At 44.8% G+C, this 19294-nt stretch overlaps 1 protein-coding gene across 1 annotated transcript in view; it reads left to right on the plus strand.

Annotated features, from left to right (window-relative positions):
• The window catches only part of CDHR3 (cadherin related family member 3), an 84766-nt gene extending 77121 nt beyond the window's left edge, over window positions 1-7645 (plus strand). The window contains exon 22 of the mRNA XM_054016193.1: window positions 5203-7645. Within this exon, the coding sequence (XP_053872168.1) occupies window positions 5203-5456 (254 nt within the window). The 3' untranslated portion in view covers window positions 5457-7645. The remainder of the gene's footprint in view (window positions 1-5202) is intronic.
• The last annotated feature ends 11649 nt before the right edge of the window (window positions 7646-19294 follow it).

Consider the following 19294-nt stretch of genomic DNA (forward strand, 5'->3'; position numbering starts at 1 on the left):
GGAGGGGGAAGTGAGCTAGTGGAGGGGTGGACAGCTGTGGGGCCCTTGTAGGTGCGGCCGGCCCTGCTCAGGCACCGCTTTTGAAAAATGTGATGAGGGGAAGCGGCTGCTTCCCCTGCACCCCACTAGCTACGCGACTGGATGCAACCCCAGGTGCTGGGTATCCTAAGCCTCAAGTGCCAGAAGCTGGGACTGCATGACAGGGGGTGGATCACACAACAAAGTGCCCTGTTCTGTTCACTCCCTCTGGGGCACCTGGCACTGGCACAGTCAGAAGACAGATACTGGGCTAGATGGACCATTGGTCTGACCCAGTGTGGCCGTTCTTATGTTCATAGGTTATGAAAATCATGCCAATGCCCTAGTAACATTTGTAAATGAGCTAAGATATCTAAATAGCTTGAAAGCATGTACACTGAATATACAGAGAGAATATGCATTATGGGGCAACTCCTGTTCCCCCTGCCAAGCAGTGGCACCAGGTGGAAGGGTTGCAGGAGGGGCAAACCCCTCCCCCAAGATTTTTACATTTGTTTAAAGTTTCACATGTGGCAGAGCCGGGGGTGGGAGGGGCAAGGCCTGACCACTTTTAAGCAGTAGTCCTGTAATAAATCACAGGGAGTGGGGAGGAATCTCCTCCCCTCCCCTCGTGTGTGGAGGGGTAGCAGGATTGCTCCATGACAGCGATTGTAGTGCTAGGGCTGCAGGAATCCCTGTGGCAGTTGCACTCCTCTCCCACATTCAGGAGGCAGGCCAGTGGATTAGGAGTAGATGTATTGATGCTACCTCTAAAATCTGCACGGGGAGGCACAGCAATGGTCAATGGGTCTCCCTCCTGCACAGCTGCTGTGAGCCCACCTTCATCTCATGCAGCAGAAATGCACTTGGTGCCGCTGCATCTAGGGATTACTGACTGTATAACACAGGAGAACCTATGGGTCAGGCTGCCTCTCAGAAACACAGTAGGACAGACAAGAAGAGTGAAAAACTGAGGCAAAAGCTAGACGCAACAGGATGAGGCAAAAGCTGTGGCACTGATCTTCTGCCTAAATGTGTGGCCATTGTGAGATCTATACCTTAATGCCTAGAAAGGCTGGAAAAATGTGCACCAATTGGAGAAAGTCCAGAAGAGGCAACAAAAATGTTTAATGGTCTAGAAAACATGACCTATGATGAAAGATTGAAAAAACTGGATTTGTTTAGTCTGGAGAAGAGAGGACTGAGCATGGACATATAGTCTTCAAGTATGTAAAAGGTTGCTATAAAGAGGAGTATAATAAATTGTTCTTATCCACTGAGGATAGAACAAGAAGCAATGGGCTTAAATTGCAGCAAGGGAGATTTAGGTTAGACATTAGGAAAACCTTCCTGTCAGGGTAGTTAAGCACTGCAACAAATTACCTAGGAAGGTTATGGAAGCTCCCAGGGCTGGATTAACTTTTTGTGGGCCTGACGCCAAAGAAAAGGAAGACTCAATTTAATCATGGTTTTCTACATAAAAGTGCATTCTTGTTGGTTGTTATAACCTTAATACATATTCTTCACAACTCAGAGATAGATGTAGGTTTCATTTTTAGATGGTACACACTATACATTTTTAAACAGTGATTTATTTTGAAAAATTTTCAGATTAGTTTTACAGCTATATTAGAAAATGAATGATTATTTGGTTATTTCATTTACAAAAGGTAATTGAAGCAGATATTTATGAAGTCTTTGGGAGGTGAACTATCTCCAATTCAACCGGTAAATCATTAATATTTGGAGGATTTTCTTGCCATGTTGTATTAGGAGGAGAACATCACCAGACAGACATTTAAATTGTTTTATTTAACTAAAACAACAACGTTAAGTATTTCTTCAGCAGCAAACATAATATTTTAACAAAAAAGCATACGGCCCTCGCTTCTCACATTTATCTCCAGACTTCTTCTCCTTGTCCAGATCTATTCCACCCCCAACAATCTTCTATTCATTGAACTTTTTTGAAAGTTTTCACTTTTAGAGAGAGGTAAGGGATTGACTCTGTGTACACAAATTTGCAGAGGGACAATAGAGTTGAGGTCTGTTATTTATCACCTTTATATATTTATTTATTTATTTTCAAACATTTTTGCTGTTAACAAGCATGTTACCTCTGGAGACACAAATCCAGTTTGAGAATTGCAAAACTAAGCAGCTCTGATGGTATCTTCTAGACTGAGCACTGAGTCCCATTGGGTAGATAGAAAGATTAACCTAAATAATCTATACAGAAGCCTGTGGAACCCCATAGGATTGGGACCCTAATCCATGAACTATGAGAACTCATTTACAAAATTTTTCTTAAACATTACATTAATATATTGTCTCATACTATAGAATTAGAATTTATAATTCCTATTCCATGATGAGCTATAATGTATCTAAATTAAAACTAGCTTTAGATAGTTTTTTTTCCTCAAAAAGCATTTTATCAAAAAAATCCAATTTAAATTTTAAAAATCCGATTTTTTGATTTTTATCCACCCTGACTGTGGGGCGTGGTGTGGGGGGCAAAGGATTGGTCCCCAGATGGAGCAAGGCAGGGGCCAGGGGCAAGATGAGCACAGTGGGGCATGGTGGGAGGCAGGAGCGGCGCCAGGGTTTTTGGTGCCCTAGGTGGGGGTCCTTCCGCACTCCTGGTCGTCGTCGTCAATTCTGCGGCGGAGGGGTCCTTCCGCGCTTCCGGTCTTCGGGGCACTTCGGCGGCGGGTCCCGGAGGAGTGAAGGACCCACCACAGAATTGCCGCCAAAGACCCAGAGCGCAGAAGGACCCCCTGCCGCCGAATTGTTGCGTGCCCCCCAAAATGCCGCCCCCCAAATCCTGGCGCGGTCGCCTAAATGGAAGCGCCAGCCCTGATGGGAGGATTAGTCCTTGCTGACTGGAGCAAGGCAGGGGCCGGGGGCAAAAGCACAGCTGGGCAGGAGCTAGGGTTGGTCCCTGGAGCAAGGAAGGGGCTGGGGGGTAAACTGCAAGTGCAGCAGGGCTGGGAAGGGGGTAAACAGGATTCCCCCCATCCCTGCCCACATAGAGTGGGTACCTACCTTCTCCCTGGTTCTAGCCCATTCTCTTCATCTCTCTCTGCACTGAGCTGCCCCTCCTCCAGTGTGATGAAGTTGGAATGTTCTTGATGTTTTCTCTGAATACTGTGTTGGTGCTTCAGTTTTCCCTATGCATTTCTTAAGTATCTAGGTGGTGGGATAAGGTTGTGTGATTGTTGCAGAGCCCTAGGCAGGTGTGATGCTGTCTGCACAGAGAATGGCTGACAGGGGTGCAGAGTCTGGCCAGGAGTTAGGATGGAGGACGGGGCTCAGGGTTGGGGCAGGAGGTTGGGGTGTGGAGCGCTTACCTGGGGCAGCTCCTGTTTGGTGCAAGGGGTGCATGTGGGAATGTGGGGGGGTGCAGAATTCAGGGCATGGGGGTGCAGGAGTCAGGGCAGAGGGCTGGGAGTGTGAGGGTGCTCCCAGCCCCCTGCCCTGAGTGGCTAACGGCAGGGGGCTGGAGGGGGTATGCCTCGATTCCACCCCCTTCCCCAAGGCCCCACCCCTGCCTCTTCTCTGCCACCTCCCCAGAGCAGCAAACGCGCTGCAGCCCCGCTCCTCCCCCTCCCTCGCACCAGCGAACAGCTGTTCGGCAGTGGGGGAAGCGCTGGGAGGGAGAGGGAGGGGGCAGGAATGCAGCACGCTCTGGGGAAGAGGCGGAGCCTGCCCTGCAGCAGGAGCGGGCAGGACCAAGCTTCTGCCCGCTGTCCCCCTCATGAGAGAGTGGGGGGAGGAGAAGAGCAGGCCAGGCCGGGGCCCCTTTGGAGCATGGGACCGGCACCATGGTAAACCTGATACTGGAATCTCCACCTGTGACATACCAGGGTACAATCCAGACTAATGAGCAGCTGTGTCACCCCTGCCCTGCAATCTTGGGTGCCTTACAATGCCTTGCTGAAGTAGCTCCCACCTGGACCACTCACAAACAGCCTTCCAGCATGCAAACCACACCCAGAGTGTCTACATGTACCTGCACCCTGCCAGACACACTTCTTAGGTCAGGTTCCCTTTTCCCAGCGCCCAATGAATGCTTCTTTTGTCGCTTCAGGTACCATGAATGCGATGGGTAGGAAGAGAGAGGGGTGCCTTAGGGTGTTTGTCCCTCCTTTTTATAGTTTCAGTCCCCTTCTTGAAAAACATTTCCAGCTGGGCACCAGGTTTAGGAAGATGAATAAGCTATACCAGTATTAGACATTTTTATAAGGTTATAGCTGTGTCCACACTAGGGCTTGTTGTAGTTTATTGGTTTAAAAAAACAACAAACCACACCCTTTACCGATGTACATATCCTGGTATAACAATGTAGTGTAGACCAGCCCTTAAACACACTATTATATAGACTAGGAAAGACTGTGTGTGTGATAGTTAGCTACTTCGAGGTAGCAAACCTATTTGAAAAAACAATTTGAAACACCACATGGCATCTATTGTAGACATTGTTTAACACCTTTAAACTTAGGTTAGTTGGTCCAAGTTGACCCCAGAGATCTGACATCCCCAAAATCTGGCCTATTCATAGACTTATAATTTGCCTAGAATGCTTTTTCCCTGACAGATGCTCTATACTGCAGTGAAAGATAATGGAACAATGTGTTCTCTCTGTTTACCTGCTGGGGGGAACTCATAGTTACAGATCCTGTAGTCTCAAATCTTTGGTACTTTAGTGCACTGTGCAATAGTGCTTTGTTCGAAAGTACTTATAGCCCTCTGTAGACTTTAATAGTGACTCTTCTCTTGTACACTGGAAACAGGCAGCCACTACTTCAGCTCATTTACTCTCCACAGATCTGTAGAGAAATTTCCTAGTGTCCAGTGTGATTACCTTATTGTCTAAATCACTTCTTACTTGTTCAGGGGACAAGGGACCAGGGGAACGAGGGACATTGCCTATAATTACACCTCCGCACCTCTATAGCTGAATCCACAGTAGTGGAGTTTTGCTGCTTTAGTATACCTGTATAGTTAAAATAGCAAATCTAGGACTTAGATGAAGAAGTTGGGCTTGCCAAACTGACTGGACCTGCCAGACCTTTTGATGAGATTTACTCCTTGCTAACTGACACACTGAGGGGAACTTCCTCCCATTGGTCTGCTAAAAGGAGAAATAGTTTAACTGTTTGTGTTTTTCCCCCTACCCAGTCACTGGCAAAATGTATGAATACAATTCAAAATCTGGCGCCCGAAGATGGAAAGATACAAAGGAGTCAGTGGAGCCAGGAATAAAGGATCCGCTTGCACAGGTAATTTCAACTGCCCCAGCAAACAGCAGTGAAGGGAAAGACAGAATGAGGACTGCAAGCAAGCAAGAAGCTGGAACAACTGGCAGAGAGCTGACAGCAGAGAATAACACGGCAACAAAGCCCTCAGAAGGGAAGGCAGAAACTTCTAGCTAGGATAGCCTGAAATTACACAAGCCAAAAGATGGAGCTGGGGGCAGGGGATCATCCTCACCAGGCAGGTCACCAGTCCCCTCTCCCAAAATATACCCCCAGTTACAGCCAAAACCAGCCTTAAAGAATGTGGTGTGAAGCTTTTGGGAGCCATCCCAAAACCTTCACCCCGTCACTACAACATTAACAGATTCCACAGACAAGAGGGGCTTGTGCTTCTTACTCAATACCTTTCTTAGTGTGTGGGATGTGGAAAATGGACAGTACCATGTAAATTACACCCAAATGTAGGGCCACGTTGTCCCTGCGCCTGTGTGGATGCGTGAACTTGGGGAAAAGAGGGAAAGGTACAATGAGCTTTCCCATTCCCCTGTGTGTCACTTCACATAGGACCAAACCATAAATGCAATCCTCATGCTCCCCACAACACAAAGACTGTTGGCTAATGCGGCTAGAAGTATGAGCCACCCCAAAAAGGTTGGGCGGGAGGTGAGGCCATGGCCACAGAAGGGATGGCACACTCTGTGAGTGTGGGTGTGCATGTGTGTAACCCACACACCTCCTGGGTGTGATGTTCTTTCCCATCTACTGGCACCGTGACCACTTAGAGAGAGAGATTAATGAGTCTGCTCTACAGCCTTAGCTAAGGGGCATATGGCTTTTAGCTCATGCAGTAGCGGCTCATGCATTTAGCGCAAGAGGTCCCCCGTTCAATCCCGTCCGCCGACAACAGTGGTCTGGTGGTGTTACATGCATGCGTGAGAGAGAGATTCAGAAAGCGTTGTCCCTCCCTTCTGCCTCACCCTGTGCCAGTACCCGAAAGGCAGAATTGCACCCAGAATTGCATTAAAATGATGGCGGGTTGGGGATGTAAATGTGAACAAGTTTTTATGAATTAAAGTGGAAACAAGTTTGTGTCTTGATCTGAACTTTTCTCTGCCATGGCGGAGGAGTCCCAAATACAAAAGCCCTGAGCTCATCTAAAAATGCCAGAAAAGCACAAAATGAAGCTGATTATATATATTAAAAAAAAAAAGGCTAGGAAACTGAACAAGTTTGTTTCATTGTCCAAACTGAGTGAGCAGCTAAAAGAAAATCATCATCATAAAGAAAGAAATGTAAGTTAGAATTTACACATTCAGTTTAAATAGTCTAGTATTTTGTTGGTAAGAGCTAAGTGCTTTTCACACATGATTTTTATCTGTACCCCATCCTTTGTGACTAAGAAATGAATATATTTTGGAAAATATTTTTGAATGGAAAAATCCCTAGCTTCTTTTATTGTATTAGGTCCTCCATTACAGTTCATAGTTTATTTTGCTTTTGTAACTTTATTACTGTTCAATTTCATCATGTTCTGTGCTTTTTGTATTTTGCACAATCAAGCTGAATATACCCAGAAGAAAAATGATTTCACAATGTATGTTACAATATAACTGGTCTACTGTGATAATGTATGATGTTTATGCTGTGCACAATACTGAAACAGGAAAAAAAGTGTTACATCATTGCAAGAAATTGCTAGTTTGCAAACAAAAATATTTATGAATAATGAATTAATTTTCAGAAATCCTCTGCTCTTTTTTTTAAAAAAATACAATGGGAATGATCTGATCAGCTCAATTGCAGCAGAAAATTTTTAGGCTTCAGTTAGGTGAGGATCTTAAATTCTAATTTTATTTGATCTTAACTTTTCCGGTGTGTCAGTCTGTACCGTGTTATGGGACTACCCTTATTTCAGATCCAAATCTAGTAACAACAGTCTGATTTTCCAGGACTGACTGGGAAAGCACACAAGACTTGATTCAATTCCCTTGCAGTGGAAGAGCTATGACAACTTCATTGGTTGGGTTCCTACTAATTGTAAGGCTGTCCCTTGTGGTGTTGCATTAGCACGCTGCTTCTGAGGGCCTGGGAGGGGTTTGGCTCATGAACTATTTTATTAGGAAACACCCACTGCAATTGGAAAAGAAGAAAGCAGGGAACGGCTCTTCGATCATGACAACATTCCACTTAGCAATTAGAAACCCAATTTATCTTTAATAACACAATGCTAGAGATAGGAAAGAGTGATTCACTGTCTTTGCACAGTCTGGGCATGTTACCAGTTACTGTGTCTGTGCTGGTTGTTATAGTGTTGCTTGACCCTTGAGCACCAACATTACTAGTCACCTATTCAGAGCTCCAGTCTATTGTTTGTAGTGGTTTCATGTAAATAAAATACATCCCATTTCTTCTGCATGAGCGGCTTTCCGGAGTAGTAAGAAGTGTTACAGTAACTGGTACTGGCATTGTAACTTATCTTTTCATCAGCATGGTTCAGAGATATCAGTGACAGGTACACTTGTGGGTAAAGAAACTTCAAAATCTTCATCACGCACAGACATGAATTGCATTATACTTATTATAAGAAGACAGCCTGCACTTTTCAGTTTGCCCTTATTGGCATGCCTATGGTGCTCATCACTATAGTTTCTGAATGTCCCGCACATCACCTTTGAAAGGTAGGGAATCATTATCCCCCTTTACATATGGAGAAACTGAGGCACAAATAGCTCCTAGCATCACTCAGAAAGCCTGTGGCAAAGCTGGGGGTAAAACTCAGCTCTCCTGGTGCCTAGTCCGGTGCCTGAACCACATGACTCCTCCATTTTAGGGAGAAAATTGTCAAAAATTATGCTTGCAACAGCAACACGGATGACACCCAGCTCTGTCTTGCTTACCTCCCCCACTAATAGAACCATCACCCATATACCCCATTGCCTAGATAAGCAACTGCATGAAAAGCAGCAGACTGAAATTTGGTTCGAGTGAGACAGAATTGTGTTGGTGGGAAGCCATAAATGTTTTGAAGGTTTAGTCACCAAAACAGCAGCTCCCCCTTTTTAGAGATTCCCCAAATAGTCAAAGCTTGGGGTTCTGCTTGACCCTCCACTGCTATTGGAAACTACAAGCTATGGCTCCTGGGACTCCTCCTGCCATCTGAGGTTGGTTTGAGGTTTGGCCCCATACTGCTGGGCCATGACTTGGGCACAGTGGAAGGCCTGCCTTTGTGAGTTCCATGCAGCTCACTGTATGTGAGAACGAGTGAACTGACCATAATGCTTCAACTGCTCTAGAATACAGCATCCTTAGCCACCATGGTTGCTGAACATACCTCCTCCCAGTACTCTGCTCACTACACTGGCTCCACACAGAACACTCCATAGACACTTCAACTTGGTCCTCATCTTTAAGGATTTCCATGACCATGGACCAAGCTACATAAAAATGCCTCTTGCTCGGGAACCCCAAGTTCCTTCAGGAGCTAAGTTTCACTGGGACTATGAAATTGTCAACCAAGGGGACAGAGCTTTTTCCAGCAGCTGGCCCAGTGCTATGGAACTCCCTCCCTGCTGGGAGGAGTTGAGAATGACCATGGGTCTCCCCACTTTCAGGAAAAAAATGGAAAATCCACTTCTCTAGCCTATTTTTGCCACAGCAAAAGTTCTAAGGCTAAGGCAGTAGAATGAAAAGAAGAGGTATACACCTTAATAATATACAATTCACTATGTAATAAAGCTTCTAGCCACATTTTGGGGAGGAGGAAGACATCTAGTCTATATGTTGGACTAATCCTCGTATTCTATTTGGGAGGCATTCAGATATTATTATTACAGAGCCAATGACAGGAAGCTAAAGCTAGACAAACTAGGATTAAAGCGCAATTTTTTAACAGTGACATTAATTAATGATTGGAGCAATTTACTTCAGGATGTGACAGATTTTTCATCACTCAAAGTCTTTAAATCAAGAGTGTGTCTCTTTCTAGAAGATATACTCTAGCTCAACCACAAGTTATGGGCTTGCTGTGGGAATTACTGGTTGAAATTCTATGGCCTGTGCTGTGCAGGATGTCAATTTAGATTATTGTAATTGCCGCTTTTGACCTTACACATTTATTAATATACACAGTGATAGATATGGTATAAGCGGGTGGAGGGAAGATTCTACCACAATTTATTTCTGACAGATACCATTGATTGCAGCTACAAGACATTACAGCGAGAAGAAGTGGGATCTAATGGCTAGAATAGTGGGAAATGGGAGTCAGAACTCCTGACCAGTGATTTGCTGTGATCATGCACAAGCTCTGATCCAACACCCACTGAAATCAATGAGAGTCTTGCTATTTATTACAATAATTTTGCACTGGGCTTTGAGTCATTGTGCCTCTGTTTCCTGATCTCCAAGATAAGTATGGTGATATCTTACAGGAATATTGTGTGGTTTAATTCATGTCGCTGAAGTGCTTTGAGAACTTTGGATTAAACTTGTTATATAAGTTGCAAATGGTTGTTCTAATAAGAGCACAAATTAGTTCTCCTGATGAGGATTTACAGTTTGCTTGTGGTCATCTTAGCAGATTTTTTGGTCTTTTATAACCCATAAATACTTCACTTTCATGGTTAATGCAAATATTATTTATAATACAAACATGATAAATCTCAGCTTGCTGCTGGCCAAATAACTATAATATTCAAGGAATGCAAAAATGCCTTTACTGTTTTTGTCCATGGTCTGTTTGAAATGTGTCTGGCCACAGTAGTCTACTCAGAAGTGACCTTTTGGACCTCATAGCTAGTGTTATTTATTTGCTGATCTTAAAAAAAAAAAAAAAAAAAGATGATCACATTAACCACCTTGCCCGCTTGCCAAATACTCCCAGCTGGAGTACTGTGTCCAATTCTGGGCACCGCAGTTAAGGAAGGATGTGGACAAATTGGAGACAGTCTAGAGACGAGCAACAAAAATGCTAAAAGCTCTAGAAAACCTCACCTATGAAGAAAAGTTGAAAAAAATTGGGCATGTTTAGTCTTGAGAAAAGAAGATTGAGGGGAAACCTGATAACAGTCTATTAGTATCTTAAGGGCTGTTATAAAAAGGACAGTGATCAATTGTTCTCCATGTCCATTGAATACAGGACAAGAAGTAATGGGCTTAATTGCAGGTAGGGAGATTTAGGTTGGATATTAGGAAAAACTTTCTAACTATAAGGGGGGATATGATAGAGGTATGATCATGAGTGATGTGGAGAAAGTGAATAAGGAAAAGTTATTTACTTGTTCCCATAATATAAGAACTAGGGGCCTCCAAATGAAATTAATGGGCAGCAGGTTTAAAACAAATAAAAGGAAGTTTTTCTTCACAGAGCGCACAGTCAACCTGTGGAGTTCTTTGCCTGAGGAGGTTGCGAAGGCTAGGACTATAACAGGTTTTAAAAGAGAACTAGATAAATTCATGGAGGTTAAGTCCATTAATGGCTATTAGCCAGGATGGGTAAGGAATGGTGTCCCTAGACTCTGTTTGTCAGAGGGTGGAGATGGATGGCAGGAGAGAGATCACTTGATCATTACCTGTTAGGTTCACTCCCTCTGGGGCACCCAGGCATTGGCCACTGTCGGTAGACAGGATACTGGGCTGAATGGACCTTTGGTCTGACCCAGTACGGCCATGCTTATAAGGCTAGTTAAGCTCTGGAATAGGCTTCCAAGGGAGGTTGTGAAATCCCGGTCATTGGAAGCTTTTAAAAACAAGTAGGAAAAACACCTGTTAGGGATGGTCTGGGTTTACTTGGTCCTGCAAAAGTACAGGGGAGTGGTCTTGGTGACTTCTTGAGGTCCCTTCAGCCCTACGTCTATGATTCTATGATTTAATCAGCAATAGTCATTTTGTTTCTCTATCTGCAATTTTAAATGCCCTCTTAAGAACAAATATGTAGCTCTCTTTGCCAAAAAGCAGATTAATTAGCGTTTATGATGTGCAATACATTCTTATGAGTGGCAGAATACAGAGTCAGTGCTGACCTGGGGTTAGAGCACAGGCCCAGCTATCAGGATTATTGATGTTACTGTAGGATTGTTGGGCAAGTCATTTTAACCTCACTGAAGTTCAGCTTGTCCTTCCATAAAATGGTCAGGGGACCTACTTCATAGAAGGAAGGCCACATTTGAAAAGCACAATGGTCTGGCTCCACAAAAGGGACGTACCCATGGCAATGCTCAGCATCTAGAAAGTCACAGGAACACCATCCCCAAAGCCTGAGTTAAGTGCCTAGGCTCCCTATTTAGGAGAGATAGGTACCTACGAATGTGACCCACAAAAGCCAGCATGCTAAGCGGGGAGCTGCCTAAACTAGCCCATGGGAGATGCCAACCAGAAGGGTGTGTCATAAGCTCTGTCCTGTCTGAGATTGGAGCCAAAGTTGAAGCTTCAGGGAGGTGCATATCTCTGCTTAGTGATCCACAGCCACAATGCCCCCTCCTGGAGTGAGTCAGCTAAGTCATTTCTTGTGAGGAGGAGCAAGGTGCCTGCCTCACTCTACAATAAAGGGCCGGAGGAGGAACCCACCTTATAATCGTTTAGCCCAGCAGACAGATGATTCAGCTGGCATACGGGAGACCCAGTTTCAAGAACAGGGATCTCTCACCTCTCAGAGGGTTGCTTTCACCCTTGAGCTATGAAATAGTCTGATGTGGGGTTCCCTCACCCATCTGGGACGCTCCAGCCAATGGCCACTACTCGTATGCTCCTTCCACTGTTAATTGACCCAGCGAACACCAATGTTTAAAATCAGACCTGAGTCCCAAATTAAGTTACTGGAATCAAGAGAGGCTGATCTTTGGCAACATATTCTTGTCAAGGCTGTACTCCACTTGAAGAGTTTTGTTTATTTCCCCAATACCTTTCAGTAGACTATAGCTGGAGATAATCAGATGGTTGCTAAGGCAATATTTACACTAGGAACATCTTACTGGTGTACTAGACTGGCAGTGCTTCTACTGTGGTTGTGCTTTGTACCAGCAGAGCGAAACCACTCCCATGAGAGAAACAGGTTGTACTGGTAAATGCGCAGTTTCTACGCTAAGGACATTTGCTGGTCCACCTGTCAATCAGAGAACAAACTTCTTTACACCCCTGACCAACAGCTATGCCAACAGATGGCTGTAGTGTAGACACAGCGGGTGTTTTAATGTAATGGTATAGCAGTGTATTTAATGAGGAACATTGCAAGTTCCCCCCCCGCCCCCCAAAAAGCCACCCCCAAACAAAAACCAAAGCCACATTCTGCCATTGAAACAACCTCAGACAGGAGATGGAAAATGCATTTCTGTCTTACCTGGCTCTATCATAGCATAACATGGTAGCACTATTACCCCTGTTAAAATGATGGGATCATGCATGCTGTATTAATGTACTACTGTATTCTCATTTATATTCCTCAGAAGTTATTTCAAATGCTGTTGTATGTGGCGCAGAAACTATTGCAAAATGATGTTCGGGATCTTACATAGCCCTATACTTAATACCTTCCACTTCTATAGCACCTTTGATACAAGGAACTCAAAGCATGTTACAAGCTTTGATTAATCAGTTACAACACAACTGTGATGACCAGGCATCTGGCCAATATGTTGCATACACAGCTAATCCACACAAAACCATAGCTGTATTATTATTACCATAATTGCTGGAACTAGCAGTGCAAGGGGAGAGGGGGTGCTACCACACCTCCTGGCTTGAAGTGGTTTCCATTATATTCGGAGTTTACAGCTCAGTTCAATGGCTCGGAGAACCCCCACTATACAAATTGTTCCAGCACCCCGATTATTAAATCATCCTTTCCCAATCCCACCTCATTTATTTGTTTCATCCACTTTTTACATCCTGTCTTAACCAAGATTATAAGCTGGCAGGGGCAGAGACGGCCTTACTGTATATCTGTACAGCTCCCCGATTGGGTGCCTCTGAAATACAAATATTAATGATAACCATGAGGCAGGTTAGTCTCATGAACTGCATTTTACAAATAGAGAAATTGAGACACAGATTGTCTAAGCTCAAGGGCATAAAGCAAGTGACTGGCAGTGTCAGAAATAGAACCCAGGACTCCGGATCATGGCAGCTCTAGTCTTTACATAGTGGTTGTCCAGAGAGCGGCTTCTCTCACAGTGGTGAGGCATCGGTCATTCTTCAAGCAGTGATACTTCCTATTCTGTGTGGCTTAGCCATGGCTCTTTTCGGGTAGGGTTGCTGGAGGTTTTTCTGACCAACCAAACTAAAAATCTTTTTTGCTCCTGTGTAGCTGTTTCCTTTGTTGGGTGTTTCTTGAGGATAAATACAACCATGGTCAAATCTGATGAGGACACTAGAACTACAGGGAAAGCCAACATACGCACAAGTCATTTAAGACCAAAGGTTAGGTTTTGATTTCAAGAAGGGTACCACTAAAGCTGCTCTGAATAAAAACGTGCAAGTTTTTTTGTTTGTTTTTTAAGAGAGTACATTTCAGTTCAAACAGTTCCCTCGCCTCCCAGAGCTTAACATTCCCTGGTGGTGGGAACAACTTCTATCTGCAGCACTGTGCTAGCATATGGGAACAGGCCACGGGGCTATGACATCTATGACAATATAGACTGACTCAGCTAGGTTTGCTGTCCTAGAAGAGTCAAGTGCGAAATTAAACATACTGCATAAATGGAAGAAATCTTAAATACCCTAGTTTAGGCCAAGATTTTCAAAGCCAGATGGGGAACTTGGGAAATTAACGGGAAACGGACATCTATATCCCCTTGGTAGCTTTGACAATCTCAAGACTTAGTCCAAGGGCCAGATTCCACCAGTGGAACTTTGGCAGAAGGCACCCAGTGGAGGAAAGTCCATTTGGGGGGGGTGTCACAGTACCAACCCCATAGCATTTTCTCCCAGGGTGGACTCCTGGCTCCTAATGGAGCTGTCCATGGATGCACTGATGTGCAAACTACAAACCACCCATATGTACCTGGCATAGAGGTGTGTGGCGGGGGGGCGGGAGAGGGGGGAGGGAGATTCAAGCCTTAAGTTATTAGTAACACAGGGAAGTGTAATTCACCTCTGTGCAGAGCTTCAGCCCAATGTCCATGCACAATTTGAGTACCATTTCACATCCCAAAATAGAGAGCCTGGGCCTTGAGCTGGCCCTCTCCACATGGGTGAGTTTCATCTACAAGACATTATTTTGCCCAAAACCAGATTTTTATTTTCCCCCTCACACACACTCTTGATCATGTCCCTCTAGGTGTCCCCACCTTTTCCCACCCATGGCTCACACCACCTTCTCCCCCGCCCCCCGCCCCCAACACTATATCCTGTAATCCTTTGCACTGTTTCAGCCAAACACATACACACAGGCCACCCTCAATTCCTTAAACTTTTGAAGGAAGTATTTCACCACAGCCTTTGGGCTAGCAGGCCTTTTTTACGGTTTGGCCTGACCCTAAGATGTGCTGAGCTCCTCTGTAGGTTCCTTTGTGGTCTGTGGGAGTTTCAGTTACCCAGGTCCTTTCAGGATCAGGCTCTTCATCCACGTCCCACAGATTGGTTCCCATCCCCACATTTTAAAGGTTCATTTTCCAAGTTCTTGTTCCAAGCAGGAGATGGACTGTTCTGAGTGAATTGTAAAGAAAAAGTCTTGTTATTTAGAAAGCAGAGAGGCTTTAAATGCCACAGCAGCATCACCTGGTGAACTGTGATCTCAGAATGTATTGTCCTTGTGGTTACAAATGTGCCAGATGAGAGCCTGGAAGGAACTGATGTACCTCACTCTGTACTTCAATCTAAAAGCACATTTATCCTGCCACATCTAAGCAGGCACCAAATGCTTCATAATAGAACTACCCAACAACCTCAGGGAAAGCAGGTTAATGTTACCAGCAGATTCATCTCGTCCTGTGTGCATTGCTGCACTCACTCCCTTCTAGAGAACGTACTGCTCTTTGAAGCAGAAGGGGAGGAAATAGAATGATCTTTACAATTTTCAAGGGATGTAACCCTGTGGTTTGAGTCATAGTATTTCTCAGGAATTAACAATTTGTAGCCCAAGGGTGCCCATGGTACTGCCAGAGATATGAGACGTGCTGATGGAAAAACGACTGGCAAGAGCCCACAAATACTGGGTTGTTTTAAGTTTTATGGAACAATGGTGACCCCCAGTGGTACATGATGGAAGAAACAGATCAGTCATTTTTTTATGTAAAAAAGGAGATTGTGTAGATATAAAATTAGATATGGAAGGCATGCCAAGTGTAACACATTCTCTTGAGAGGTAACCCAATGAGAGAGAGAAAGAGAGGCTAAGGTGTGCATGTGATAGTGGGAGAGAGGCAGTAAGTGATGAATATGTAGGGTCATCATGCTTTCCATGGCTATCACTTGAGCTGAAATCTCTAGAATCATGCTCTTAAAAAAAGCTGGGGAAAATGAAGGGGCTTTGGATACCAAGAGATGGCAGCCAGTAAAACAGATTCTTTCTTTGCCTTCTGTGAACTGGTGATCCCATTAGCTACCTCAGAATAAACTGAGTTACCTTCGCTAATGTGATATAGCAAGTGTTTATATTTCTCTCCACTTTCTATTAACCTTTCCAATTAATCAGACCTAATCAAATCCTTCCTTAAATCGGATACAGACTATAGGCCTGATTTCCTCCTATGTTCCACCAATTAATTATTTATCATTTGTGTAAAGTAGGTGTAAAACTCTACCGGGCCAGCATGGAAGTGTTCCACACCCAATTTTCACAGGGTTAAAAGACTAAGGTCTACACTACAGAGTTTTGTCCACAAAAGTTATGCTGCTTTAATTAAACTGCTGTTGCATATCCACACTACGCTCCTTGTGTCGGCAAAGCACATCCACACTAGCAGCTCTTGCATCAATACAGAGAGCAGTGCATTGTGAGTAGCTATCCCATGGTTCAACTGGCCACAGGCTGCTTTGGGAAGGGTTTGCAATGCCTCCTGGGGAAGGTACAGCATCAGGTTTATCAATCCGGTCATTCCAGGGGCATCCTACCAGATTGCCAGCTGGTTTTCAACAGAAGTGTATGTGGGGGGGAGAAGGGGGAGAGTGTGTGAGTGTGTGTGTGGATGGGGGGGGGGGAGATACAGAAACAGTGTGTGTGTGTTGGGGAAATGTGTGAGAGATTGTGTGTGTGTGGGGGCGGGTGTGTGAGAGAAAGAGAGAGAGAGTGTGCGCACGCGTGCGCACACCTACGGAGAAAAGCCCATATCACCATCACTTGACTTCAGTTTGTGGCACTGCACACAATTCTCAGTTAATTAATCAGTTAATTAAAATTCTGGTAAGTAAAAATCCTTACTCAGATGATCTAGGTCCAGATCCCGAGTTCACTGAAGGTAATGGGAGTCTTTCCAGGGGCTTTGGATCAGGCCCTAAACCAGGCTTGCCAGTAGCTCTTGTTCTTATTCCAGGAATGTGGGGACACATTAGTGGTTTAGGGCCTAATTCACTATTGCCCTGAAACCTTGTGTAGTAGGGTTACCATATCTATCAAATAAAAAAAGAGGACCCTCCACAGGTCCTGGCTCCGCCCATTTCCCCACCCCAGCCCCGCCCAACTCCGCCCCTTCCCGCCCTAACTCCGCCCCCTTCTCCCTCCCACTCCCAGCCACGCGGAAAGGGCTGCCCGAGCGCTACCAGCTTCACGGTTTGCGGGGCAGCCTCCAGACCCTGCGCCCCCGGCCGGCTCTTCCCCAGCGCAGCTGGAGCCCGGGAGGGGAAGCGCCCAGCTGGGGGCGCAGGGTCTGGGGGCTGCCCGGCAAACTGTGAAGCCGGTAGCACTACCGGCTTCGGGTAGCCCCCATGCCTCCGGACCCTGCGCCGCCGGAGCCCGGGAGGGGAAGTGCCCGGCCGGCGGCTGGGGTCCGGAGGCAAGGGGGCTGCCTGAAGCCCATAGCGCTCGGGCAGCTCGGCTCTTAAACAGAGCCGCCATTTTCCTGGACATGTTTGGCTTTTTGGCAATTCCCCCCGGACGGGGGTTTGAGTGCCGAAAAGCCGGACGTGTCCGGGAAAAAGAGGACGAATGGTAACCCTATTGTATAGCCACTTACACAATCTGAATGGGTGTGTTTTACACTTGATTTGCACTGGTGTGAGTGCACAAGGTGCATGGCCACTGCTGCAGTGAATCAGCTTCTCAGAATTTAAAATGGTTTCAATGCCACCCTAATCTGTGGAAATACAGTTTTACCTTCAGCAGCAACTCTTAGCTTTGCTGGGTAAATTTAGCCACTTGACAACATCCTTAGTTCCAGAGGAGAAGAAACCTGGCAGCAGTTTACACTGTATTAATAAATCTTTGTTAAGAAATAAGATTTCATCTGAAGTGATAGATATAATTGTGTGTGTGTGTGTGAGTGAGAGAGAAAGGAATAAAAGCACTGAAAGCGAGTCTCACTACATTAATATAGACATAGGAATATCTGCACATGGGGGTGGGCACTCATACAATGCCAGAAGCAAGCTGGAGCAAAGGCAGCTATGCTCAGAGATTTCTCACACAGCCTGGGCTGAATTAATAGTGACATCACTCGGTTGTGGGAGGATCATGCACTATTGTTGAATCGGGAAAGGGAATAACAGTACTAGGGCATTCCAGTTTCTCTCCACAACTAACAGTATAAACTTATCCACTCAGCAAAATAGGAAAGCAGCCACACATCCTTCAGCATGGACCCAGTCTTAATTAATTCTGCAGAGTCTTACCTTGTTGCCTGGCAGATTATGTATCTTTTAACTCGCTGTAGCAGTAGAGCATTACACATGGTGTCAGCCATATTACAGACAAGGAGCTTGATTTTCCATAGCACTGTACCTCACACAGTCATTTATGCTGATGAAATGTGGCTGTAAAATCTGCCATTCTGCTTTGGTAACATACTGCACCCACTTTACAATCACTGTAAATATCTGCACATGGTGGGGGACACTGGTGCATTAGGTTCAAGGTCCATGGAAGAAAAAAGCCACAGAATCCACTCTGTTTGCAGAGACCCTGCAACTACCTACAGCTGAGGAGGTAATTAGCCCACATGCTAAAAAGCAGACAGCTGCAGTGAAGTTATAGATTTTAAAAATTCAGATTAAATGCACAAAACTGTACTATTGGCTCATACCTGCCTCTTCCTTATTAGGTAAATAAGGATCACATGTTGGTGGGCATCAACAGCAATGATTTCCTGCACTTATAGGCGTTCCTCTCAGGAGTTATTATTATTTGTATTATCATAATGCCAAGATGCCTCAGTCATGGACAAGGACTCCCATTGTGCTACGGGCTGTACAAACACCAGGTCAATTAATAGAGGAGGATACTTTGCTCCCCACTGTGGTTAGATGTGTCTTGAAAGGACTATCACATTGTGGACACTACGGGAAACATAATCAGGAGTTCAGACCTGAACTTTTCCATAGTTCAAAGGGGCTCATCTCTGTGGTTCTGCATTGAATCCATTATTAGTGTGTTACTTCCTCATCTCTTCGCAGAACTTTACGTTTTCTTTCAGGGAATTCTTTCCTGTTATCTAGTTTGATATGCATTAAAGTGAAATGTGCAGTTTAATAATGTGCTGTTTTCATGATGCAAAATGTGTCTTATTCCAGTGAAACTATTAACTACTTCACATCTATGCAAGTTCCTAAGCCAATGCTGGTCCTTCTGAACTGTGTAGCTTCTGTTGTACAACAGTATAATAGATGTTTGTGTAAGAACATGACTATTTTAATTTGAAGTCATAATAGCATCTTTTTGTACAGCTCAGACCACTAAACTGCCTGTCAGATTTGCACAAATCCGATAGTCAGAGGCCTATCAGATTTGCTCAGGCAGGGAGTTCCATGCATAACATTTCCTCTGATGGAGCTAAACCAGAATGTCTGGTTTAATGAGGATGTTCCTGATGAAAAACTCTTATTCAAAGCAAGCTTATAGACAAAGGAGACACTGCATGGCATCAGACAAT

Source organism: Malaclemys terrapin, chromosome 1 (assembly GCF_027887155.1).
Source record: "Malaclemys terrapin pileata isolate rMalTer1 chromosome 1, rMalTer1.hap1, whole genome shotgun sequence".
Taxonomy (NCBI): domain Eukaryota; kingdom Metazoa; phylum Chordata; order Testudines; family Emydidae; genus Malaclemys; species Malaclemys terrapin.